Source organism: Hydractinia symbiolongicarpus, chromosome 13 (assembly GCF_029227915.1).
Source record: "Hydractinia symbiolongicarpus strain clone_291-10 chromosome 13, HSymV2.1, whole genome shotgun sequence".
Classification (NCBI taxonomy): domain Eukaryota; kingdom Metazoa; phylum Cnidaria; class Hydrozoa; order Anthoathecata; family Hydractiniidae; genus Hydractinia; species Hydractinia symbiolongicarpus.
Window position 1 is genome coordinate 15,949,523 of NC_079887.1, and position 27,714 is coordinate 15,977,236.

The 27,714-nt window shown below is 33.9% G+C and overlaps 1 protein-coding gene across 1 annotated transcript; it reads left to right on the forward strand.

The window, feature by feature from the left end:
* Positions 1-27,372, forward strand: LOC130622874 (myotubularin-related protein 3-like). Its single transcript, XM_057438327.1, has 16 exons — positions 1-142; positions 10,437-10,645; positions 11,615-11,745; positions 18,274-18,356; positions 18,496-18,650; positions 18,977-19,073; positions 19,181-19,294; positions 20,057-20,211; positions 20,545-20,652; positions 21,204-21,315; positions 21,663-21,858; positions 22,499-22,678; positions 22,941-23,111; positions 24,136-25,341; positions 25,807-25,991; positions 26,432-27,372. Exons 2-16 carry the CDS (start codon positions 10,471-10,473, stop codon positions 26,550-26,552), a joined length of 3,189 nt encoding a protein of 1,062 aa, XP_057294310.1. The 5' UTR covers positions 1-142; positions 10,437-10,470; the 3' UTR covers positions 26,553-27,372.
* Positions 27,373-27,714: the final 342 nt, after the last annotated feature.

The following is a 27,714-nucleotide window of genomic DNA, read 5'->3' on the forward strand; positions in this document are numbered from 1 at the left end:
CTCCGTATTTTGTGACTTCACAAAGTAGGTTTTACTACGGCAGAGAGAGCACGGCTGGCTGGTTTATGTCTGGTACTTTAATTTTTGTGATATTTTCAAGCAATAAAAGGATGCGATAGCTTTTGAAATTGTCGATAAACTGGTATGCTTGTTTGCTTTGATTTCCTTTTTCAAATGATTTGTTATACCTGTCAGCGATTCAAAATGGAACGTATACGGCCCCTTCATAGGTCCTTGCTTGTGTGTTTAGAGCCAGCGCAAGGCTGTTTATATCAAGTCACTGCGTTATTGATTTGCTTTAGCCAGCTACTTATAGCAGTCACATTTGATACATTCTACACTATAGATATAAATTATTGGCTTGCATATTTATTAAGGTATGCCAAAAATCTGTTTAAAGAGGTCAATAAACATTACAATCAACTTTCATTTTAAAAAAATCATATAGCTACAGCTAATAATGTTTGTAAACTGTTAGTAGTGAACAATTGTTGAAGAAGAAGAATTTTCTCCTACGCATGTAGCTAAGACAATATTACTGGAACTTTTTTAAGCTTTTTTTTTAATATCAATAAATTTCTTTTTTACCACTCTACTAGTTGGCGGACGTCAGAAATATCTGGTGTTAGAGTCATTTAAGCACCAAGAATAGAGTTGGTCGGCAAATGATAACTCAAAAATTCGCAAAATTGTATCTAACCATCCAGCCATTAACGCATGCCATTAAATCGCCGATATTTAATGATAACTTTGGCACCTCGTTTAAATAGAATTTCCGCGCGCCGTTTTCAACTAGTTCTCAGAACCCTTTTCGCATTTTAAAGCGAAGCACAACAATAATAATGGGTAATGGCTGTGGGGAGACAACAAGCATATAATATTTTTTTTCATTTTTCCGACTCAGTATATCAAAAATTTTGATCAAAAATAGGGTTGGTCGGGTGACTCTAACACCAAATATTTGTGACATCCGCCTTAGCTCAACAAAACAGGGAACCATGATCCAGGCATCTGATCCCCGGAACTGGAGATATTGCAGTTTTCACTTTTGTCGGCATATGCACTTCTTAATCAGAAATTATTTGCTGTTTAGTTCATATCTGCTAAAGTATTTTAATAGATTTAACTGTACCAAATCATATATTTTATGCATGAATACACCTTTACGATAATTCGGGAAAACTAACACTCTATCACAGCTTATTTTACCATCAGAGGAGGTAAACTACACACTTTTATTATATTGTCGTGTTTTGTTTTTAATAAAAAGTACACATAAGTTGTATCTTAGTATATTAGTGTTTCCTGGAAATTTGAAAGAAATTTATACAAAGGAAGTTGAAAGATTGGAGAAAACACACTTTCGTCTCTAACAAGCTCTTATAAAAACACGTTTTTTACCTCCTTTTTTCTGATATAGTAAAACGATGCAAAGCCGTATGAATGCATGTACAATTGAATTATCATAAAGGTATTCATCTTGTTTGACATTATTTAAAAAAATCAACATAAGCATTAGGTTCGACAAACATGACACATGGGTTCTCTGTTTTAAGAGTTATATGCAGATTGTTTATTGTAACGAATGCTAGGCATGCTTAACACAAAATTGCACTATTGTTAAGTTTTACACCATTGTTTTTTGTTTGAAAGTCACATTTTTAAACAAATTATTATCATTATTCTAAACATTATATTCGTATATTTTTTTACAAAACTTTGATGAAAACTCTGCAGAATTATTTTTTTAATAGCAAGTCTTTTTCACTTTAACACCTGGTCATATTATAAGGGATTCTCCTGTGAAGAAGCTGTGTTAGGTTTCCACAATATTATTGAGATAACGTTCAAGTGAACTATGACGTCTTATTACTCTTTTACAGTCCCATATTAACAGTTTTCAAGAGAACTACAGCGACATTTTAGTACAGCAAAAGTGTATTTCCAGCCAATAAGAAAGTTTGTCATGCAGTAATTGTGTATATCTTAATTTGTAAATTTCATTGTGTGAGTTTTTTTTCAGATTAGCATTATGACTACTCACACGAGTTACACTTGTTTACAAATTCCAGGCCTTGTCAGGAAAAAAATGCTGACGTGCGAGCTTTGCACGCCATGATACTTTTCAATCATTTTGAGGTGTGCGATGTTCGCACGGCATAATTTTTAATGGTGTGCGATGGCGTGTGCTTATTATTGTTCCATTTTTTCTCAAGTAATCATAGAACTCGAATACAGCAACACTAATTTGCCATGTTTTAAAGCAGGTAATTTGTTGCGACGAAAGTAAAATGTGTGATGCGTTCATTGTTTATTATTTTTTTTAAAAAAAATTTACATGTTTTTTTAACTCAAACAAAGAAAGTGCTGCAAGACGCCAATTTTGTAATCGTAAAAGTAGTTACGTGGTTAAACAAAAGACTAAAATTTTTATGACAATTTATAACAAAATTATTTCTTTAGCTAAAATAAACAAGATGGAAAATTTTCGTCACTAAAGAAGGCTACTTTCCTTATGTGAAAAGCCTCTTATTTTAATTTTAAAAGAGCAACTAAATTTAAAAAAAAATTAAATGTTTGTCTTCAACATAACTTGCAAGTAACATGATATATTTTTAAGATTTACTCGCGAGTAGTGTAATTATTGCGTACTCCCGTTATCATCATCATCATCATTATTCTTGGCTTAACGTCCGTGGTATATTAATGACCCTTTTCCAATCTGATCTAGACTGTGTTAGATCTAAACTCAACTTCCTCTGTATCAAGTCTGTCCTTATAACCTCCTGCGAAGTCTTTCTCGGTCTGCCTCTGGGCTTTGCCCCAGGAACTATCAAGTCTCTACACTTACTTACCCAATTATCCTCCTCCATTCTTTCTAAGTGCCCCAGCCAATTCAATCTTCTTATCTGGATAGCATCTTTAATTCTACGGAGACTTAGCCTGCTTCTTAACTCATCTGACCTCTTTCTGTCTCTCAGCCTGGCGTTACACATCCACCTAACCATTCTCATATCATTTCTATCTAAACGGTCAAGATCTTCCTGCTTCACTGCCCATGTCTCACTACCGTACAACATAACACTTCTTACACAGGTCTCATACAACCTACCTTTTACCTCAATTGACAGGACTCTGCTAGTCAACAAAGGAAGTAACTCCCTGAACTTTTTCCAAGCAGAACCTATCCTGCAAGTAACACTTCTACCAACACCCTTTTCACTGCCCAACATATCACCTAAGTAACAGAAGTTCTTAACTATCTCTAATGAGCCACTGTTGTACATCATTAAAGCTGGAAATACTTCATTCTCTATAATCTCACCTTTGCAACGCTTGCATACAATCTGTATGTCAGCTCTTCACCTTCCACTAATACTACTGCACTTCTTATGTACCCAATGCTTGCAAGTCTGACAAAAAATTGAGTTACTACCAATCTTTTATGAAAAAGATTACTCTTATTTATTTTACTCACACTTGCATTGTACTCTCACTCTGAATTATTTTACTTGCATTCATTGCAGTACTCGTACTCTCAAAGATGTGTAGCTTTACTCGAATTTGACCTTAGAAATAAATAATTTACAACTTATTCGTCGACAGAAAAAAAAGTGTTGTCATTGTGTGAACAATCATTCGAATTATCATCACTTGAATTATCATCGTTAGTTCCACTCTCATTGTTGAAGTGAATATTATTTCTTTTGGTGTGCGATTAGCGCATCCTGAGGTATTTAGTGTTATTTTTTGGTGTGCGAAGATCGCACAGGAACATTCAAACATGGCGTGTGTGGGTGTGTGCGCGTGCAAAGATCGCACGCCATTCCTGACGAGGCCTGAATTCTATAGACTTTACACTTAAAGTATTCTTAACATTGTCACGTGTAGGTCATTGCTAATTAAATAATAAGTTTTTTCTGATCTTATTATTTAGCTCATGTTAATTGCGGAACTTCAGTAAGCCTCTTAGCTATCCTGTAGAATAATATACACTTCTTTGGCCCTGAACTAGTCCAGTATATCGGATAAAGTTGGAGAAAGAGGCACCTTTGAGTGAGTGACCCCAATGGAAGCCTTTTGGGCTTGTTCCTTCTGTTAGTATTGCCTCACTTACCTGCTTGTCAACATCATAATTTCTTGCCTCTACATTGCCTCAGGCACATAACATGCAGTAAATTACATGTCTCATATTTGATAATAGTTTGAACCACTTCTCTCCTTTGTTTATATGACAAAGTCTGGTATTGGATCACATGCTTTTTTGAACAGTTAATGAGATCTACCTCTGGGTTTAATAAAGGATTTGAGATAATTGTCATTAGCCTGTTCACATGCAAAAAAACCTAAAGTTTAAAAACCTGTTTTCTCTATTGCACAGAGCTTGAAATCAAGGAAATGTATTAATTGCTTTGGGTTCCAGAATAATAACAAAAATTGATAGAAACAATGTATTTCTGTTGGAATGAGTTGATACAACACATTCAGTATGCTTAGACTATTTATGGAAATTTTTGGGGAATGGGTAGGAATGAAGGTGCCTCCTTCGTGCTTCGTCATATGCACAAATATATAATGCATAACCTGAGCGTCAGGATATGCGTTATGGGCGTTTTCATGCCCTGAGCGTCAGGTGCATGAGACAGATGAGATGCCCTGAGCGTCAGGTGCATCGACATGTCCTGAGCGTCAGGCACATGCTAATTACTGGTGTTTTTATTCATACCCTGAGCGTCAGGTGTATGAGAGATGCCCTGAGCGTCAGGGCTTCATCATGCCCTGAGCGTCAGGCGCATGTTTCTTATTCACATGATGACTACACTAGAGATGCCCTAAGCGTCAGGTGCATCGACATGTCCTGAGCGTCAGGCACATGCTAATTACTGGTGTTTTTATTCATACCCTGAGCGTCAGGTGTATGAGAGATGCCCTGAGCGTCAGGGGCTTCATCATGCCCTGAGTGTCAGGCACATGTTTCTTACTCACATGATGACTACACTAGAGATGCCCTGAGCGTCAGGCGCATCGACATGTCCTGAGCGTCAGGCACATGCTAATTACTTGTGTTCTTATTCTACAATGACTTTTATCAACACATTACTTGCCTAAACGGCTGACGAAGGAGGCCCAACACACCCAAATTCCCCCATATTGTAAAAAGGAACAACAAGAAGAAACATACTATTGCATAATTCTCCAATATGACGTGATACAATGTAGTAACACAATAATAAATTCACATATGTAATCGACTGACACTGCCACACTTTATTGCACCAACACTCACAGCTGATATTACACAATGCAGTCATAAAAAAAATTAATTTTGAATAAAGAAACTGTTAATGTTAAATAATATTAAGACAATTTAAATATGTCAACAAATTACACTGAACACACAAAAGAAGCCTCACATTCCATAGCCTGGTGTATTAATCATTGGCAATATTATTAAACCAGTTTTCTAAAACATTGTAATTAAGTGAATATATCTGCGATTACAGTCACATCCTGGCTAACCAGATCTTACAGACTCCAAATGAAATTTTTTAACTTGATATGAATGTTAAGAATGTTATTGTCCTATGAACTAAAATCATGTGGTGATAAGTTTGTGAGAGGATTCCATTTGTGTTTGGTAGGAGAGATGTACTCTGATACTGAAAATGGCTGAAAATGTCACTAATACTAAGTAATGCAACATAGTTTTATCGTAGTTAAGAAATTGGCTATCCCTCTAAAACAACAAAATCTCAGATAGATGAGCTGGAGTCTAGCCTCCTGCTAAGCAGTCCGTTGAGCCTGGAGTTTAAAATTTCAATAATTAGTTTGTGATAAATAGATGCATGTGTGAGAAACTCTTTTTATTCTGCCCCCCTTTTTTTCTGTTGTATGTAAATAAGTTTCTTAATGTTGAAGATTATATCATCCTGCTCAAGTTTCTTAAAAGTTTCTTAAAATTTTTGACTTTTCAAGCCAAAGGTTTCTTATAGACTGGTTTCTTATTCATACCCTGAGCGTCAGGTGTATGAGAGATGCCCTGATTTTCAGATGCTTCATCATGCCCTGAGCGTCAGGCACATGTTTCTTATTCACATGACAACTGCACTAGAGATGCCTTGAGCGTCAGGCGCATCAACATGTTCTGAGCGTCAGGTACATGCTAGTTACTGGTGTTCTTATTCTACTTTATGAGAAACTCTTTTTATTCTGTCCATCCTTTTGTCTGTTATATGAAAATAAGTTTCTTAATGTTGAAGATTATCTCATCCTGCTCAAATTTTTAAAAGTTTCTTAAAATTTTTGACTTTCCAAGCCTAAGGTTTCTTATAGACTGGTTTCTTATAAAAAAACCCGTGTAACATGCATAGTTTATTCATGTTTGGCATTGTGTTATAACCATAATAACGCTCTCATATTGGACTGAAAAACTCTCATGGTTTTGATTTGACCATTGACACAAGGGAGGTACTCAAAGATTTTAAACCTAATTCCTGAAGTGGAAATAAAGGTGTTGACAATTTATAGCAGAATCTTTTGTATGCACGAAAACCAATACTTTCATAAAATTGTTTGTAAATTTAGCTTCTGTTAATCCTTGTACTTATATATACTACAAGCTTTAAGTAAATATTTAGACTGAAGATGACATAAGAGTAGCTCAAAACATGTATATGAATTAAAAAAATGTGAGATTTTATTAAATTAGTAGTTATTTTTATAATGCAATAAACGTCACAGTCAAAGCACAAGAGTGACTTAATCTAACAATTTTTGTAACACCAAAGGTGGAATGCCAACATGATAAAATGTTTAATATACATTTCCTTTTCTTTTAAAGAACCCCCTTGTCACTATGGGTGTTACCAAAATAGAATTCCCGTAAATGGAAAGCCTGACCATATTTATACCTTCACTTACTTTGCATCTAGAATCGTTTTTAACAATTTATTTCCTGATTTCCAAACACTCAGTGATCTAATTTATATGATTGTAACAAAATTGTGTGATGATTGCAAAACAGAATTTGTATTTATTATTCTCACAACGAGTGAACGTTATAAAGTCATAGCAAAAGCATGATAAAGTTAATATGCATTTCCTTAATTTTAAAGAAGAATTACAAGGAAAGCCTGTCTAGTTTTATACCACCAATCGCTCAGCATCTAGGGATCAGCCAATAAGGTTATAAATTGTTCTAAATTGACAAAAAGTCATGTACCTAGGCACAAGAGTAGCCTAATCCGACACAAAATTGCGTTCAACATCGATGTTTGTTAATGTTACCCCAAAAAGTGTTTAGATGAAATCACCTTGGGAGCTAAACTCCTTTTTAAGACAAGAGAGAAGAGCTCTTAAGAGGCTTTTCGACTTAAGAACCCATCATAATGGGAACATCTTTGATTTGTTTGCAGATACTCAGATTGATATTATAAGCTATTTAATTAAAAGGATTGCTTGCTTAAAGTTTCATTTTTGTGAGAATTGTCTATTTGTGTTCCTTAACAGGCCTGGCTAAATTAAATTATTAAATTCTTCAGTGTTAAAGGAGGCCGACCATGGTTGAGGCCAACAGGCTAAGAAAATTTTTTAAACTTTCGCCCCCCTAGATTGGCTAAAACATAGTTCAAATTCTGAAATATTGCGCTTGAAAGCCTTCACCAATGCAGGATTATATATAGAAACACCATATTGTATGTAAGATATATTTTCAAAATAAGCAATATTAACATGGAAGCAAAATAAAGATAATGCCCTTTGTAAATTTTCCGAATACTCGCTTCCAGTTGTTGTGTGATTGAATGAGTTGGCAATTTTGATCAGGTCTAGTTTATCAGTCCTACCTTTTTGGAAACAGAGAATCGAGACAGAGTTGAAACGAGATGGAAGTATTGTTAATCTCATACAGAGCATATATATATTAATCAAGTAATTATTAGAACACATGATAACCTTATAAAAAACATCACTTTTTGACAATTCAGCCTGGTAATGTTTCTTACATGTTTCCCAAGTATCTTTATACATTTTTATATAAGCAATTGAAATTATAAAATGGGGCTTACAGAGGCTTATGAAAAAAATGATCAGGCCCAAAATAGTCTAATTGTGTTCAGCATCATTAATTACAATTTAAGTCTTAAGACATACTGGTTAATGCAGATATAAAGAATAAAGAAAAAACTGCTAACGAAACAAAACATAAAAACTTAAGAATATTTTCTTCGGCTTATATATGCTTAAAATGACTAAATTTAAGCCTAGGGATGCTTATAAATGTCATGCTCATAAAATAAACATGTATAAGAATTGGAGCTTCGCATATAGAAAACTTTTATTTGCAGTACCACCTGGTAAAGGAATTCATAATAAAACAGCTATGTGTAGTCATTCTGACACTGTTGTTCAGGAATTTCGAACAGGTTTTAGGATGTTAACAACCGTATGTAAACAGGGAAGCTAGGCAACTTAAGGAATGAATGTATATATATGTGTGTGAATCTAGAAATAAAGCAAAATGAGCCACAACAACATATAGTTTTTCCTGTTAAGTAAGGATCTGTTAGATAATCCTACCTACCACGACTCACAATGTTGGCCTTTGTAGCCCCTAACTACTATTACTTAGTATTAAGAAATGTAAAAGGATGATGAATTAAAACCACAGGGTTCAAATTGAACTTGCATAAAATCCATGATGGCTACTAGAGGTGCATAACTAATTTGGATAACTAAGCTTTCTATTCCATAATACCTTCTCTGCTAACCAGATTTCTTAGAAAGAAGTGTGCTATTAACCCTATGCTGGGGCCCACAGTTGCAAGAGACATGCCCTTTGCCTTCTATAGTTTAAAAGTAACATTGCTTTAACTCTCTTAACATTAATAGATAGTAAATGATATGAAAAGAACTGACCTGGCTACATGCAATGTCTCTTCTGATGAGATATCCAAAGCTTTTAATCTAATGCCTCCTTGTGCAATATAATCCAATATATACATAGAAGGATAATGGCTAGATAGATAGATTTGGCTTCCCAAATAACTGTAAGCTGTAAGGTACATCTGAAGAACTTGTGCAGTGTGGGATGTTGGGTTCTTATATGCAACCATTAATAATCAAGACCTGGGTAGGGTCCAGTTCCTTTACAGGCAAGTGAGACTAATAACCCTGGCAATCTTTAAGATTAGGTGTATAGGTAGAAACCACCCCCACTGTGTCATGCTCTACATGACATGTTCAATGACTAAGGTAAACCTAATGTATATTAACCACAATACTAGAGAACTGTAATTCTGTCACCACAATTAACATGAGCAAAACTTGCAGTTTAGCTCCATTTTTTTGCGCGTATGTGTGTATATATCATGTTCTATTGAAGAATGTTTACACAACGCATGAATTGACCTAGCTGTAAATAATATTTATTACTAAGTTGTATAGCTTTAAATTTATAAGTGCAGTGCAATAGCTTCACTAGTTAATATTTATAGATTTAACGAAATAACAGAACTAATTCAGAATCATCTTTTTCAAACTTTTTATCTAAGACAAAAACAAAATGTCTTTGACATATTCGTTTTATTAGACTTTTAGCTTGTACATGAGCCATGATCACAATAATTAACAAATCTTACTATGACGCTGATAATGTGAAACGTTAGACACTAGAATTGTTGTCATCAGAGTTGTGTGACGTCTCTTTTACCAGTGAGACGTGATACAATAACTAATAAATATTATTAACGATATGATAAACAAGTAGCAAGTGTTGCTGTTTTATTAAACTTAAGCCTTAGACAAATTTTCAAGAAAAGATATATATATGCTTTACTGTCCAGGCATTTAAATATAAGACTACCCTCAATTTTGTTAAAAACTCTTTGCTATTTTTCAATTTATTTATCATTATTCATGTGGTAGGGTCAACCCTCGAATTTAGGTTCATGATCCAGCGCTGTAAAACAATGACCAAGTAAATAAGTAATGATCTTACCTTTGTCAGGTTTAAAAAAAATGCTGGTATTGCTACCTTTTAAAGAAAAATGAAATAAAATAAGTAGATAAAAGATAAAATTATTTTATCAATAATGTAATATTATTTAAGAAATGATTTTTGTGATCCATCTTTAGCATTATTAGCCACCAATCACTTAATTAATGCTCCACTTACGACTTGTTTTTCCCAGCCATGAACATTTCTGTGACTTGAACTGCATTTGCACGCCAAAACAGTACAGTATGTCAAAGGGATTTATTAGTTTACTCTTTTGAATTATTTTTGTAATTTCTGTGTTTTCAGATTACTTGCGCAAATAAAATTATGGAAGCTTAGAGAGTGCAATTTATTTGCCTCGTGCTTTTTTTCTTATTGATAGGCCTTATAAAATGTGGCTTGTAAAACTAAATAGTTTGATATCATTGTTTTCTTTAAGGTTTATACAGCTAAATTTGAAGGGCATATATGTTATGAGTATCACAGATGCATTGACGTCATCTCCACAAAGTTTGATTGATGAAACTAAAGCTTTGTCAAATGGCTCTTGCTATGGGATTTACAATGGCAAAGCAGATAAGAATCTGTCAGTTTGTAATGGACAAAATAAATCTTTGCAGAATAATATAGAGCACAAAACAGAACATGGTATGATGTTTGTTAACCTTTATGTGTTAAATGTACCAAGTTGCTGTAGTGCAGCATATGTATTTCACAACAAGTCAAAGATTGTAGCTTGTGACTTTTCTTGATATCAAATAACTCTTTACCAGGACATGGTATTTTCACTTAAGCTAAACATTGAAAAACAGCATTGTACTTTTATCATTTGATTTTTCAACATTTTAAGCTTTTTTTTTCTTTTCGATTGCGTGTCTTTTTCTACTGTGTTTGCTGGAATAATCATGTTATGACATGGTGTATATAATTATTTTCTCCACAGCGTAGACTAGTTTTTGTGCTAATTTTCAAATTTCAAAAAAAGGTTAAAGAGCAGAAGAAAGTGAAAAAAAATCAAAATCATTTGCAAATATAAAAGCCATTATGGAACATTCCAAGAGATTAAGGGTAGTCTCCACTATCGACTCAGAAATAATAGTTTTAATTTGTATAATATTATATTTGAAACAATCTCTATATGATTTTGAAATTAATTTAAAAAACATTTTTTTTAAAAAAGATTGTTTTAAGGTTGTTTCAATTTGTTTCAAAATAGTTTCAAATCGCTTTATAGAATTGAGAATCATTTTGTAATTGTTTCGCATTCATTTTCCAATAGCTTGCAAAAGATTGCAGTAGATCATTTGAAAACAGTCAAAACAGGATGGTAGAAAGTGAAAAAATCGCCATAGATCATTTAAATCGAAACTGTGAATACACAATTTTGCTAGTCTTTTTTTAAAAAAATTAATCTAGTGTAAATTTTTGTGACATTAGAGGTGAGAAAGAAATGTCTAAAATATAATTTTTCACATTTTTAATTGTTTTCAATTGCTCTGGGAAAATAATTTGTTGATCGTTTCAATTTCAAATTGTGAAACGGTGGTGGAGACAGTCCCTAAGTAAACTTGCATACTTTGTTTTCTTTACTAATTCGGGTTTTTTTTTCTTTTTCAGATATCCATTTTCACGTGCCCTTTCCCTTACTTGCTGGAGAGAACATTGGACAAGTTACACGTGGCAAGGAAGCGCATGTCATACTTACAAACTTTCGACTTTTTGTGTCTGTACCACAGTGTTTTTACAATGTATGTGTTAGTTTCAGTCTGGCTTCGTAATTAATTTGTTATAAAGCGCTGCATTTTCAAGGTTAGATTACAGTTACAGTACTGGAATCAGAACATCTAACATCATGGACCACGTATCATGCGCGTGACGCACGATTCGTGATGCTGTTGCGATAATAAATTTTTTTTATCATCATGAAAGTCAAGATCCATCTTGAGGTCGAATTTCACGATGCATCATGATTTTCGCGATCCACATCGCGACCATCATGATACACTCTTAAGCATTATAATAATATTGCCATGAAATATAAATAATTTTTTTTTTAATCAAGAATATTTTTCGCCATTGTAAGCTTCTTTCTTGTTTATTTCTAAAATCCAATCTTTGTGCGTAGCTATTAAATTTGTCTCGTTTTTGTGAAACTCGCCTCAACTTAATTTCTAAAGTTGATCCTACTAATAAATCCACTTTAGCTGCTATTTTGTCTTGCTTGTACTGATGCTCTATAGGGTAGCTGACAGAAAAAACAAAATATGCATATATATCTAAATTCGCAAAGATGATTTAGAGTTTGTTGGTAGCAGTCAACTATAAACTTGAAAAAAAGTGTGTTTTAAGAAGTGTGTTTTAAGATGACACTATTGTAAAGCACAATGGACTTTGTGTCACGTTCTGCAAAGTCCAATCTTTTTTTCTGAAACATATCTTGCCATACTTATCCATCATAATGGTGGATTCGTCCATAAAAATGATGTCATCAAATGTTTTCCCTTCCCTTAGTAATTTTTTACAGAATTCCAATCTCTTTACTTGAGTTGCTTCCCTAATTAATTGGCAATATTACGCCAGTCAAAGTCCATCCCAGCTTCTGTCTTGTATTTGGCAAGCTTTTGGTAGTCACATCCAAATTAAATTATTTTTAGATAAGTTTTTAAAGATCTAAACGAAAGTCCTTATTAAACCCAGAAAATGTGCAAAAAATACATATGGCTACTAAAAAAAGAAATTCTTTATGAAAAAAAATGTGCAAAAAATACATATGGCTTATTAAACAAAAAAAATCTTCATGACATGCTTTCTCCCAGCAAAAAGAAAAGAAGTAATTATAATTATATAAATAGAAACAAAAAAATTATACCAACAGATGTGAGTTCAATATTTTGTTTATAGCATTTGTCTATAAAATCAAAATGTTGTAAATTCAATATTTTTTGACGCGAAGGCCAGTTTAGCTGGTATAGTGAACAATTTTTTTGTATTTTGCGTTAACCAAAGATTTTGCTTGTCTTGGAATCTTTATATTATCCTCAGACAATAAAATTGAAGAAATTTGGGTGTATTTATTTCCAAGCTTAACAAGGTTAACAATCCTCTGTTGTGTATACAAATTTTGACCTATAGCCATTTTGTCAACAGTAATTGTTAAAGGGTACTCCAGTGAAAAAAATAAAAAAATAGGAAAAAAATGTTATTTTGATAAGACAATACATAAATATGTCAGAGTAAACCTTTTACAATTGTTAAAAATCTTTATTTATACCTTAATCAGGTCTGTAAACATCTTCAATTTTAAATAAATTTGCAAGTTTGCGTAAAGTCGAGAGGACTAGGTCTGAATAAATAAGCATACGTCACATCGTGCAGAAAGTCTGTGAGCTCAGCAGCACACCTTCTAAAAGTTTGTTTACTTACTCTTTACATTGTTCGTTGATAAGACATCTTGTAATAATGCTGAATATTATAACTTAGAAAACATAGAGTCGGATAATTCTCTTCATGAAAAAGATTTTAAAAAGCTATAGCCACACAATTTCGAACCTCTTGTGTCTCACAAGGGAGAAATTAACATGATGCAAAGTGACGAGGTCTTTTACTGACTCAAAGTAACGTTCTTAGCAAAATATTTTCTTTTTAAAAAAAATAAAAATATATTTAATCGCTTTTTTAACATTCTTTTGTCAAACAACTTCATCATTTGCTTCAGTAAAAAAACTTTCTTACTTTACAAGCCAATTTACAGTCATATATATGAATTTATTTTTATTTCATAGTTCAGCAATATTTTTCCTCCGCACATGCTTTTTTGCGCACAAATGCAAACAAATTTTATGTAACGTTGAAATTTTCTCTGTGATGGAGGACCATTCAAATGCGTGACCAAAAGATCGAATAATGTTCGGGTTGTGATAAGTTAGTAAAACAGGGGTAAATAATGTATAAATAAAAATCATTCTTATGATTATGGTAGGTCATAAATCTGTTGCAGAAGCTACTGACTTATAAGTAGTTGTTTTGACAAAGCTGTTTTAGAAACTGCATTATCAGCATTAAACAGTTCAGCGATTGAAGAAAATACAGGGGGAAAATATTCGGCATGTCCTTCCATCAAAAAGCTTCTTTTTTTGAAAAACAAAGAATAGAAACTTGAGTGCTACGAAAGATACAGGTGTAACTAGAAAACTTTTTTGTCTGTCTTTGTATTGGAAATTGGTATAATGTTCTTTTATTTAATATAACAATGTGCAAAACGTTATTTGGTTGTGTTCTGTGGATAAGTACAAATGAGAAACTTTGATCGCACTCACTAGCTGAAATGGCCTTTTTACAAAGTGGCAATATTTTAATATGGAAGTTTATTTCCTGGAGATCTCTTTTAAAAGAACTATCTGTGAAGTGCGCCAACCAAATATAAAAACTTTGATCGCTTGGTAGATCACCTGCACTACGTATTTTGTTTAGCCATTTTTAAGTTCTTTCTTTTTCACAGATTTGATTCTGTGAAAACTTACTTCTTTACACTTCTCTAATCAATTGGTACATCGAAACGCAGAGCAACTCACCATTTTTTAAAGATTTGAACGTAAATTACATACAAAAAGCGATTTAATGTAAGCTATAGGTCTTAACATGAACGTTCTCTGCGCTCGCTTAAACTTTCACACGATGTGATGTCATTTTTTATAATCGGGTCCAGTCCTAAATAAAATCGCGCCTGCCTGTTTTTTATGAGAAAAAAATTTAATATGCGAAGGCAACAATTTTATTCAAGGCGTCTGAATCTGCAAATTTTTTTTGCGAAAGAAGTACCTCTTCTGTGGTTATATTCTGCCAACTTTCAATTTCCTCCCAATCAACACATGACAATGAATTACTATCTACATCTTGTATATTCAAATAGGATTTATATTTCCAGTTGCTTTACCACCTTTGATATAATTTCCACATCTTAAACTGTATCACAGTCCTTGAACTTACACTTTGCAATTGACTTAGCTTTGGGTTTAACGGAACCATCAAACCACCTTTAGTCTTGTGTGTCACTGTTTGTTATATCTAAAGAAAGTTGACGTATGCTACTGGTTAGATTATTTATATCATTGATTTCATCTGATGCAACTTGTCTCTCCTTTCTAATGGCATCCCTTCTTTCTGGTTCATCACTTTGGAAGTTTTGCAAATCAATATCAGAATTTTCTTGTTTTCAGCACTGTCATCACTATCTCCATCACCTACTATTTCTTCATTCACAGGATTATCGGTGGCAGTTAGAGATATTATTGGTTTACTTCTGCAACTTTTTATGGGAGTGGCATCAATCAGAGAAAACCCTGTGTTTCTTTGGATACGACAAGGGTGCACACGGACATCCTGTCCTATGACACTACCAGGACCTTTCCAAGCATTGCTTGTGTTTCTTTTATACTTGTCCCCAGTTTTATCTATTATCAATCTATTATCACCTGACGTTCTTGTTTGATGCCTTAATGCTCTTCTAACCCTTTCCGCTAATTCACTTTGTATGAACGCCTTCCATGCACCGTTCATAGCATTTAGATTTGTTGCAACAATCTCACTGGAAGTCTTTCCTTCTAAAGCTTGTAACTTCGCATTATCGCAATTCGGAAGATTTGGGTTGAATCCAAAAACAAGTTGGTTCGGACTATAGCCATCGACATTTTTCAGGGAATTTTTTGGCGCTCACTGACCATGCTACTGCCATGTCTAAATCAACTGTGACTTTATCCTCCATCATCTTGCTAACATTATAACCAAGAATAGCATTATGTCTTTCCACCAAACCGTTGCTCCAAGGGCTTTCTGCAGCTGTTGTGCATATTCTGATCAAACCTTTGGCGAATCTGACCATTCTTTTAGATCTAATGCTACTGTTTCATTGAATCGTCTTGCCATTGGAAAACCTACAATCGGGGTTGGCTTTGGCTTTTTGAATTTCAAACAAATTTGGCAGGAATGCTCAAGCTCATCAAGATGATTAAAGATCTCAGCATCATTAATATTTGCATCTATCAGCAACTGTTTTAGTCTTGAACTATTAGGATGACTGAACTGTTGATGAAGATGGACTGCAGCAGCCTTCTTCTGCAGTGGTGTTTTCTGTTGTATAACATTACATATCATTACATATTTGTTTTGTTTTCCTGTCCCTGACTTATATCTGAGCATGACTTTGCCCAGTGAAAAACTGATCCACAGATAGCACATCTACTAGGCTCACCATTTCTATCTAATGGGTTCAATCTTCTATTCCCATCTGCAAATCTTCGGGTATATGTTCTTCTGTTGTCTCTAAATCGACTTTGAGTTTTATTTTGTCTGTAGGTAGCTCCATAGTAAATGTCTTCAGTCTTCTCGATTTTGATATCACCACTACCTTGACCAGTCATAAAATTTGAAGGATCACTAAAAATCTTTTTTAGCTGCTCTTTGGCTTTGGTGTATTTTAGTTCTGTCAAAGTCGCTCTAATAAGCTGTTTATGACTTTCCAAAATATTTGAACTGTTAATGAAACGATAAGCTAAAACTCCTTCAGTTAATTCCATATCATAATTCTTGAGCTTGTTGTATAGTCTTTCAAACTCAATAATATAATCATTCATTGTCATTGATGAAGGTCTACAACATTTTTCAAACTTTTCTTATGCTTCATAAGCAGAATGGCGCGAGTCCTTAAGATACAAGGAGTCTAACTTCTTCACAAGTTTCTTAACACCATCATCAGAACTTAACACTTTAAGTTCCGTCTCTAAAATTGCTTCTCGTGCTTGACCAGTCAAAGTAAAAAAAATAGCAGGTGCCTGCTTCTTCTTCTCCAGCGAAGTAAATAATTGCTATATCTGTACTTCTTTTTTCCAGTTCTCATAACACATATCTGTGTTATCACCAATTGTCGGTGAAATATGTGACTAACCTGATAATCGTTGTAGATCTGACTTGAGTTTACGCAACAATCATTAAACACAACAGCAAGGCAACGTTGTACCAATGTATCAGATCTGCACCAAGCAGAACTAAAACCCCATCCAACACTATTGTAATTAGTTATACTGTCTAAACACAAACCGGATGTTAACAGTAACAATGCAATGCTCAAAACTGGAAAAAAATTGAGAGTGTAACCTATTTATAACGATTTTTAATTGCAAGAAAGCTGACATAGAAAAGTATTTAACACCTCATTCAAATGGAAAAGAATTTTTAAATGAAAACAAAACAAAGACACAATATTATGTGTATCTATTGTTAACATTTAATGTTATTTACGATCCATTGCGACAATCACAATTGATAGTGACGATTGCAATAGCACTGTTACTTTTTTATACATTGGGACTTTTGCTGGTAGCAATGACTTTGTGGCAAAAAAAATATCTAAAGATAATATGCAATTATATAAGGACAAAGCAAAAATGACTCACCTGTTTTTCGTGTAGAATGTTTTGAGCTTTGGTTAGTAAACAATGTGCTTTACCCACATTAACAACAATTCCCTTCAAGAAAAAAGAAAACTGACAGACACAGGTGAGCAAACCACAAGGCAGGCAAGCCCTTTTATGCAGAGAATGAGATCTCTGTCTCTAGAGCCTTTTTGTTTACCTATAAGTAAATTATATTTATTTACAGCGTAACCTTCTGTATTAGCTGATAACTTCCTAAAGTAACTTAAACGATGCTAAACATGTGGCTAACGAAATATTTCAAGTTGAAAATTTAATTCTTAAACTTCGTTTGTATCGTAAATATACTTCATATGCGAAGTTACATTACACTGATTCGTTTGATTACTAATTAAATACAGCTCTGTAATAGACTTTATTCTTACTTTTTTGTCTCACGTTTGTTTACAACATGCTGCCATTTTTAACTATCTGAACCTTTTCTCTAATCACGTGGCTATCTATTGTTTTGAAGAATTTTTGCTGCTGACTGCAGCATGCTGAGAGCTTCATTGCATATATCTTTACTTAATGTTTATACATGATTAAGAATTCAGAAATATTTACTAAAAACTGTTATCAGTATGCGCCCTGTAATAATTAAAATGTAACAAAAGAAGAAATTGTGTGGTCAATATAAAAAGCATGATCAAAATTGCAGGAATCATTTGCAAACCTGATTTGTGAATCAATAGATTGCAGCAATTCACAAATCAAGTTTGTTGAATTTACATTTTAGCTTTAAATTCCAAGTTGGAGCTTGTATAAGCTACACTATGATATACATGTTTTATTTTGGTTATTTTTTAGATACCAGTCAAAGCAATTGAGTATGTAGAGATGAGAGAACTTTTAAGTTTGTTTGTTTATTGCAAGGATGGGACGGTCACACGGTATGTCAGTGTATTTTTAGAAAGACAAATGTTTTTACATATTATTTGTCGGTAGATAGACATAGGGGAAGTGATTCACATCTTTAATGTTTTTTTGTAGGAAGATTTTAGTATGAACACCTAACTCTTACTGTTTTAGAATTAGTTTTGATTCAGCTGAAGAGTGTTCAGAATGGTGGAGACATATTACATCCAGTGAAGCCCATCAAACAAAATCTGAAGACTTGTTTGCATTCAAATATTTCCAGCTAATGAAAGCAAATCCACCTTTTTCTAGTTTTTCTGTGGATTCAGGTAGGCTGTTTTTGTCTAAATATACTTTAGTGTCACGATTCCGCATTATGCACACAAAGTAGATGTATTATTTTAAGACATAAATGTTATTGCATGTTGTATGTATGTGCTTTTGTACCTGTTTGTGATGCTCACTGCACTTTGTTGTATAATTTAAGTTTCTAAATACATTAAGGATTAGAATGTCAGGCTATCTGAGTTAGTAGTCTCAAAATGGTTGATTTTAAGTTTATAATTCCCTCTTTCACTACTCAGGTAAACTTGAAAAGACTAATAATTTAAACTATAGTTGGCTGAAATGAACTAAATGACTTTCTTGTTTTTAGATGAATTTGAAGCATCAATGTATGTTAACGATGTAAAGCGAATGGGCTTTAACATTGACAGTATTTGGCGCACCACTGAAATCAACTCTAAATTTGAGTAAGAACGATAAACGACCCAAACTTCTTTTTTAATTTGCATACTGCTTGTAAACTTCATTTTTTGCACTTTTTAATGTGATAGTTAAGAAAGCATATTTTATCTAGAATATCTAAAACATACCCGAAATTTCACATTGTTCCAGCATGGATTACAGATGATGATTTAAAGAAAATTGCACAGTTTCGTTCTTTGAGACGATTCCCATCTGTTGTCTGGAGGTAACTTAAACCTTTAATTTATAAACAACGTGTGATTCAGAGAAAACCCCTAAGTATGACTCAAGAAGGCCTAGAAAATTTAGGAAATTTTATTTTTATGCTGTCTGCACTCAGAAAAACTAGACTATTATTGAACTTTTAACCACAGTCCTAAACTAAAGCTCAAGTAGGGATGGATAATATTTTCTGAAAAAAAATGTTTAAAAGGCATTGCCTAAGCTTGTGTCAGGAAAAATAGCTGTAATTTTCAGGGAAAAGTCCTTGATCTTTTAAAAATTATATTAGGACTGTGAGATGCAATCACACAAGCCATTTTTTTTAAAAAAAATTATTTCTGAAGAAAAACCTGCCAGACCCCTGGAAATAGCCAATGGATTTTTTTAAGGTTGATTTTTATCAAGGTTTGTTTTATTTGATTTTATATAATATTTTTTTACCATTTTTTTGTCTCTGCTTATAATGTTTGATATCCTGCAAAATATTTTTCAATTGGTTATCTTTAATCGATAGAGAAGCTATTATAATTTTTGCTAACCTTGAAAAAAAAACTTGTGAACAAGTCTTTAGGGATTTTGCGAATTTAGCAAAAAATCGCGAAAATTTGTGTCATCAACAATTTTCGTCTTTAAAAAAATCTGGGAAGTCAATGTCTGCAAAAATATTGACATGAATTACAAAGGTTGATAATTAACTGATTAATCTCTTCTTGAACTTTTGATCATTGTTATATGTGCAGATTCAGTTAGACCATTGTTTGTTTAGAAATAAATCAAATGGTGCAGTAATTGTTCGCTCAAGTCAACCAGAGTTGGGTTGGTTTGGCTGGCGATGTGAAGAAGATGAGCATTTACTGTCGGCAATTGCGCAAGCTGCAAGTCTGGATAATCACGCACAAAATCATAATATGACGCTGTCAGGTTTGTTCTGTTTGTTTGTGTGTTGATTGGTTTATTTTTTTATTTTCTTATATATATGTTTTTTATTTATTTTTTTATGTATACATATGTATACATTGAGGGCAAAATAATAATAATACATTGAGTACATAATAATATGTACAACCTGTCCTTTTAACTGTGTCACATCACGTCCTGCAGATTGTCTGCTGCCCACTACATAGTGATTACCATCATTGATTTTTAACTAGCTACAAATAGGCATTTTTTTGATCGTTTTTGCATGTTCTTTGAAACAATTATGTACCAACATAAGGTAAACACTACTTGTTAATATTATTGTTTTTATTTCAGTTACTAACATGGCAGCTGCAAAAACAAGTCAATTTCTCTTGCTTGATGCTCGTTCTTATCCAGCGGCAGTTGCCAATAGAGCTAAAGGTGGTGGATGTGAATGTCAGGGTACAAACAATTTTCTTTAACTTATCAGCCTTTTCTGTACATATAAAAATATGAATAGTTGAAGAAAGGTGTCGGCTACAAGAATGAAAGATGTTCCTAGCCTATTAAGGTTGTTGCGCGTTATCCTGCCTGACTTTTATTTAAACTGCAGCTTGGAAATATATTGAAAAGGCGCACAACTGTAAGCACTAAACACAGGTGTGCAACATTTGTTGTTGTACTAAGTCCTCATCCTGTTGTCACTCATGAATAATTTTTAAACTTCTTTTCGAACTTTTTGTTTTGACTGAGTAACAACAGGTTTTAGCCTGTGATCATGTTTTGGCTAAAAGAAGAGGAAAGTTATTTCTTAAAAAATTCATTACACCTAAAGTGTTGTACTGTTGTACTGCATATATCTGTAAAAGCGCTCAACTTGTATGCACAACACAGTTTATTTGCACTTAAGTGCTCAGCTCAACTAGTACATAACTATACTATGTATACACTTTGTGCAATGTTTTTTGGAAAAAAAATTAAAATTAAGACATTTTTTTCTGTTTTTATTTCAGAGTATTATCCTAACTGTGATATACAGTTTATGGGCTTGCCAAATATACACGCCATCAGAAAGAGCTTTCAGAGTGTTCGTGCATTGTGTTTGATGGGCTCGGACCAAACAAAGTAAGAATAAGTGTTTAAATAACTACTTAAAAAATTCACACACCAGGGGTAGTTTAAACTTTTGGTTACATGGGTGATGTGTAAATATATTGATTGTTCGATTGCTATGAAAATGCACAAAACATCTGTTGCCACATTTAAGTTAAAATTCTTTTTAAGTTTGTAATATTTCCAAGCTTAGTTCTGTCTAACAAGTACTTTTGCAACACTATTTATTACATTCCAATTTTTATTTTACAATTGTAGGAATGTTTTTTAAAAGGTTTGACTAAAATGATCACCAGATTTGCTGTTTTTCCTCTGTCTTTAATTTCTATTGCTCCAATTATCTCCTTCCGTTTTTTTAGTTGGTATTCCGCTCTTGAAGCTACTCGCTGGTTGCACAACCTGTCTGCATTGATCAGGTCAACGCTAACCATTGTTGAAGCAATTGACGTGAAGTCGAAGTCGACACTTGTGCACTGCTCAGATGGTTGGGATAGAACAGCTCAGCTTGTGTCGCTCTCAGAATTGTTGCTTGACCCATATTATAGAACAATCAAGGTACATTTTATTTTTGTAAATGAGTTTATTAGGGTGATCACGCCTCTAAAACAATGAATCAATAAACATCTCTGAAATTTGGACTGAAAACATTGATCCTCCTAAATTCTGCGTAGTAGTTAAATATAACGTTTTAAAGAAGGATTGATCAACATATATTTTAGAAAAGAATTGATTTATTAATGTTCATTTCCTCTTAAATTTTTGTGAAAGCCGCATAAAGTATGGAATTCTTTATATGGTTTTTAGTAAATTTTGACCTTGATACCTTCTAAATTATCCTAAAATCCCATAAAATCGTGAAATCTTAAAGCTGGCCACAATTTAAGTTTCCTACATTAAGAGTTTACCAGCTCAATGATCAGTGGTCTTACCAAATTGCACTATATTGCTGTTTCCATTGGTGGTCATCAAATGAAGTGTTTGTTCACCATAATAAGATGAGTCTGTTTTGTCGACTTCAGCACTTACAAGAATTAATAATGCATTTCCTAAACAAATAATCTTGCATCTTTGCATTTCAAATCACTTTTTTACGGATGAAGATCTGGCACAATGTAACAAAACGGAAGTTAACATTTGGTGTCAATGAATTGTATTTTCTTTACAGTGTATGAACTCATGTGCTTTTCTACTGCAGGGTTTTAGGGTAGTTATCGAACGTGAATGGCTCGAATTTGGTCATAAATTTGCAGATCGATGTGGCCATGGCAAGGACGACCTAAATGAGCGCAGTCCAGTTTTCCTTCAATGGCTAGACGCTGTTCACCAGTGCATGAAGCAATTTCCTGACGCGTTTGAATTCAACGAGTTTTTTCTTGTATGTTGACTAAAATTTTTATGTGCCCAATGCGCACTAACGCCCTGCGTGTATGTGTGTGCATGTGTTAAATATGAATTCATCAGTCATTGTAAGTCCCATTTGCTGGTAATATTTCTTACTTAAAAAAAGTAACTTTATAAATCTGAGAAGTTTAAATTTCTGTGAATTGTTAATTATATCCGATGCGACCCCAGTATATATGTGGGCGGGGGCTATATGTTCCTCGTGCAAAAAATTTTATGTCAAAGTTTTTGTTTAGGTAAAGCTTGCCCAACACGTGTACAGTTGTCTGTTCGGCACGTTTCTATGCAACACAGTGTGTGAACGGCGACAGTTAAAGTTGAAGAGCAGAACGTTTTCAGTCTGGGACCTGTTGCTGTCAGGACGGAGAGATTTTGTGAATTTTATGTACGATGCAGCAAACAAAAAGGTACATGTTTTTTGATTCTTTAAAGTTTGAAGATGAAGGGGTAACCCTTTTGTATTGCTATTCGCTTGTGGAGGCTGGAGTCACACTTTCCATGGTCGTAATTCTCCTAACTTTCTCTCAAGAAATCTTGAATTAGTCTTATATCGTTTCACATATGATATGTCGAAATACCTCAGTGCTATTCACAAGAATATTTATGCCCTGTTTATCAACATGTGAAACCTAAGGATACGGAATATAGTCGTAAAACAGAAATATAAGGATTATATAATTTTTATAATATTATTTGCTAGTGCAGCGTTGGTAAACGAAAAAACTGCGTCTGTATGCATACATGTATTTATTGATTTATTCCTATAGAAATATCATTTGATTTTTTTTCTAACTTGTGTATACACCGTCAGCAGGGTGACCACTCCTCCTTAAATTTCTTTAATAACCTTAGAAAAAGAAAATCTCCTTAAAAGTACTTAAATATACTTAAAAAAATTAAAATTGTAGCTATTCTCCTTAATTTCTCCTTATTTTTTAATTTTTCTGATCGTAACTTTTTTGGAAATGTGTTCATGGATTGTTCATCATCATTGAAATATGACATATTTCTCTATTGCCTGAAATCCCATATTTTTTTATCTTTGAGGGTGTAATTTATATGTATATTTGTATAATATGTTTAATTTTCTTATCATAGAACATAGTATGTAACATTAAAGATAGAGAGCTAAAATTGGTTTTCTCCTTAATTATCATTATTTTTTTCTTTTTGTATTCTCATTCGCAGCAAAATATCCTTAGGAAATGTCAATTTTTCTCCTAATATCCTTACTTTTGTTCTCATTTTATTAGTGGTCACCGTCAGTTGATGTCCACCGTCTGTTTGTTTTCTCCAAATAGAGAAAGTAGAAAAAGACTAATGCTGCGGCGTTATTTCTTTTTCTAATTTATCGTTTTTGTTGCTGTTGTTGTTGTTGTTGTTGTATGTTGTTATGGTTTTTTTTATAATTTCCTTAAATTTATTTTCCAGGTGTTATATCCAAATTTTCAAATTCGAAGTTTGTTGTTGTGGGAAAATATGTTTATGTCTGGTTATAACCACAATCATCTCGATGGATTAAATAACGCCGCACAGTGTATGGAGCTGAGTGATTCGGGAAACTTTACGTGCAACTCAACAGAGTCCTCCAATAAGAATAGAGTTTTCCGAAAGAAACTTTCTCATGAGACATTGCACAAAGTAGAAGTGAATATCGATAGTGAAGTAGACAATAGCAGCGTTTCTTCTTGTGCGTCGGCCAACGGTCACGCGCCGCATGCTAAACCGCTTAAAACAAGCGATGTGGAGAAGAGCACATGTTTCACTTGTAACGGTATAACTAACGGAAATCTGTCTGAGAGCGCAGACAGTGCGATTTCGAACGATATGGCATCTCAACGGGATGTTGGTACGACTGAATCTAATATAATTGAAGAAAAGACTTCTCTAAATAAACTTTCGTGCTTTACAGATAATCCTGGCGGCGCAGAGAACTGCGCGATAAATAACGCAGAGATCTCGACCAATGGAAATAAATTGCTCTCTATTTCACTGAGTGCAAATACTATACAAGAACCAATAACTAATCCTTCTCACGATGAACAAACGGACCATCTAGAAAACATTGCAAATTCGTATAATGAAACTTCTGTTAGTAAAAAAGAAAATTTTAGTTGTCAAGATAGCATGACGGACAGTGTTCGCACTTTAACCGACGAAGTCAACGAGCATCGTAAGAGTTTCGACGATTCGTGCGTCAATGTACGGTCGTCACCGCTCTCCGATGCGGACCTCGTTTCTTTGCAACACCGAAGCAACGGTTTTTTAAGGGCGCATTCGCCTGAAAGTAATCGTTTACAGCGCACGAAATCCGTGCCGGACGTCATGACTACTTCTGTTTGCGTAAACACTGATGTTGCCAGGCAACATCCGTCTGTCGAATTAGCACAAAAACAAAAAGATTTTGAGAAAGATTTAAGTAGATACATAGATTCCGATGGTTTAACGCTGTCGTATAGTTTTATCGATAAGAAACTTATCGACCTACATGCAAAACATTCTGTAGAATTATCTAGGCTACAAAGAAAGCTGGATGTGGAAAGGCAAGCTAGAATATTTTTGCAGCAACAACAGTGCACGCACGACACCTTGTCACATTTACCGGCTTCGATATTGGAAAACTTGCAGGATGACAGAGTAAGTGTTTTAATTTGCCCACACTTTATTGATATGTGAACTTAAGTAAATTTGGGCATTGGAACTGTGAACGTAGTTATTTTGCCATATAGGTTCGTATACTTTTTGACCTACCTAACCTAAACAAGTAAACCATGATGCGAAGTAAGGCTTTAAAAATATACTTGTTTTGAATCATGCACGATGAAGGAGTATTCCAATAACGATAAAAATAATGTTGTCCGTAGATATTAATGAAATAACTTTTTGTTAGTCCGTGAAAAAAATCCACGCATCCGCACGTCGCAAATATTCCAGTAGTCATTTTTTGAATCTTCGTTATTTCGTGCATCCTTAGCTCTTAGCAGGGTTTTGAAAATACAGATGCAATACAACTACTAATATAATTTCTATCAGATGCGAGATGTCTTGATCTTCATTGTGTCATCCCTTTCTATTATATCCCATGTTTTTTTGTTTCTTAAGCTGTCGCTTCCTGACTCAGTGAACGGTGAACGGTCTTCTGTTTCGAGTATTAGTAACGACGACGGCTGGGAACAGGTGCAGTTCGATGATGTCCAACCCACACGGTGGATGCCAGACCACTTGTCGTGCGCATGCGCAAGTTGTGGATGTCCGTTTACTGTAATCTATCGCAAACATCATTGCAGGTAAGAAGATTTGTCTAAATTTTTAGATGAGTAGGATTCCAACCTACGTAATTCTCGCTTTTTGTTTGGCATGAAACCGGGAAGTTAGAATTGCGTGGTTTTAAATCTTACTTGTTCGACAATTTTAACATCTCATAGGAAATAATCTCACCTTTATAAATAACAGAAGTTCGACTCCTGCCAGTTTATTAGCATTCATTTTTTGTTTTGTTTGTTTGTTTAAAGCAAACCTTGCCTTACAGTATTTTTTTCAGGGAACGCCGCCCTCTTATTAACGCCATGGTTTTTATTAAAGGCTATGTAAAAGCCTAGAATTAGAATTCTGAAGGGTTTTCGATTTCACTAAGACCAATGGCATTTCTTCCTAAACTTTTTAGCGAGTGTTATGAACATTTCTAAACCCGACTGACGAAAATGAACTTAAAATCTTTTTTTTTTAGAAAATGTGGTGGAATATTCTGCGACACGTGTACAAATTTTAAACTTACGGTACCGGAAGAACAACTCTACACACCTGTTCGAGTTTGCGCGAAATGCTACGAAAGCCACACGAGAATATGAAGCAGCCGATTTAAATACTACGGCCCGATTTGATTATTTGGTGATTGGCTCGTGGTTGATTGACGTATCCTCGTGTCACATCCCTTTGAATGTGGTAAGACATCAATGATTCCAGAATAGGTTTTTTTACATACGCATCCAGTGAGCTACCTTTAGCTGGCGCAAATGTGAAGTGGTGCAAAAAGGTTTTTAGTTGCATTCATTTGAATTTTGATTTTAATAAAAAGTCGCAAATTTTTGAAGTAATACCGGAACGTGATGTCAATATCGTTTATTTGTTTGTTTATTTTGTTCATGATACCCCTGAACTGAATAAAACATTAAAGGGAAAATTAGAGGGAAGAAGAAAAGTTCTTGAGAAGCTTAAATTTATTAGCCTTTTTGCACCATCCAGGAGAAGCCTAAATTTAGCTTTCCTGCACCATTCTTCAACTAGTGAGCTCTAATTTTAATCACGTGATGAAGCAGTATGAGGAACGAACGAAATATACGGTTAAGAGATGTTGAAGTCAGATTTGTAACATTGCTACAGCCTGCTCTAATCCTGAGATGAACGTCCATTGTCCATTTTGAACAGAACTAAATATACATAATATTCGGTTTACACCGTTTTTTGTACTTCCCCTGTGATCAATGCAACCGACCAACGTTTGTAAATGTTTTTTTACTGTTTTTTTAAACTGAAATTAAAACCTTATGAATATTGGTCTTTCTACACGTCCGTTTAGAACTTCAATATTATATTGTTACCATTTTTTGAGTTTGTAGATATGTAACTAGAATAGATGAATTGAAAATATCACATTGAAAAAATAACTAACTTGTTCACTTTTTTTTTAAAAGACTCAGCCCTAGAAACATGTTGTCGAGTCTCCAAACAATAATCTGTGTATCGTCTCCTTTTTTAAACAAATAGAGATTATGCAAGAAATCTACAAAGTGTTCTAATTATTGCTGACGTCAGCATGGCCATTTTTCTTGCATTTCGAAACACAGGAGTGCCAGAAAATGCGACTGGCAAATTTCTAACGCTACCACCTAACCTAGAAACCTGTGAAAGTTCCACTGTCTCAGCTGCAAAGTATTGATACTTTTATTTATGGTTGATACTTTTAGCTAACTTTGAGATAAGGCCATAAAATGCTGGTGTGTCAACATTTTG

Coding starts and splice junctions, on each gene's coding strand:
- LOC130622874 (XM_057438327.1), top strand. CDS start 10,471: ATGAGTATCACAGATGCATTGACGTCATCTCCACAAAGTTTGATTGAT. Junction 19,295..20,056: donor TTCCCATCTGTTGTCTGGAG/GTAACTTAAACC, acceptor TTGTTTGTTTAG/AAATAAATCAAATGGTGCAG. Junction 20,212..20,544: donor TCATAATATGACGCTGTCAG/GTTTGTTCTGTT, acceptor TTTTTATTTCAG/TTACTAACATGGCAGCTGCA.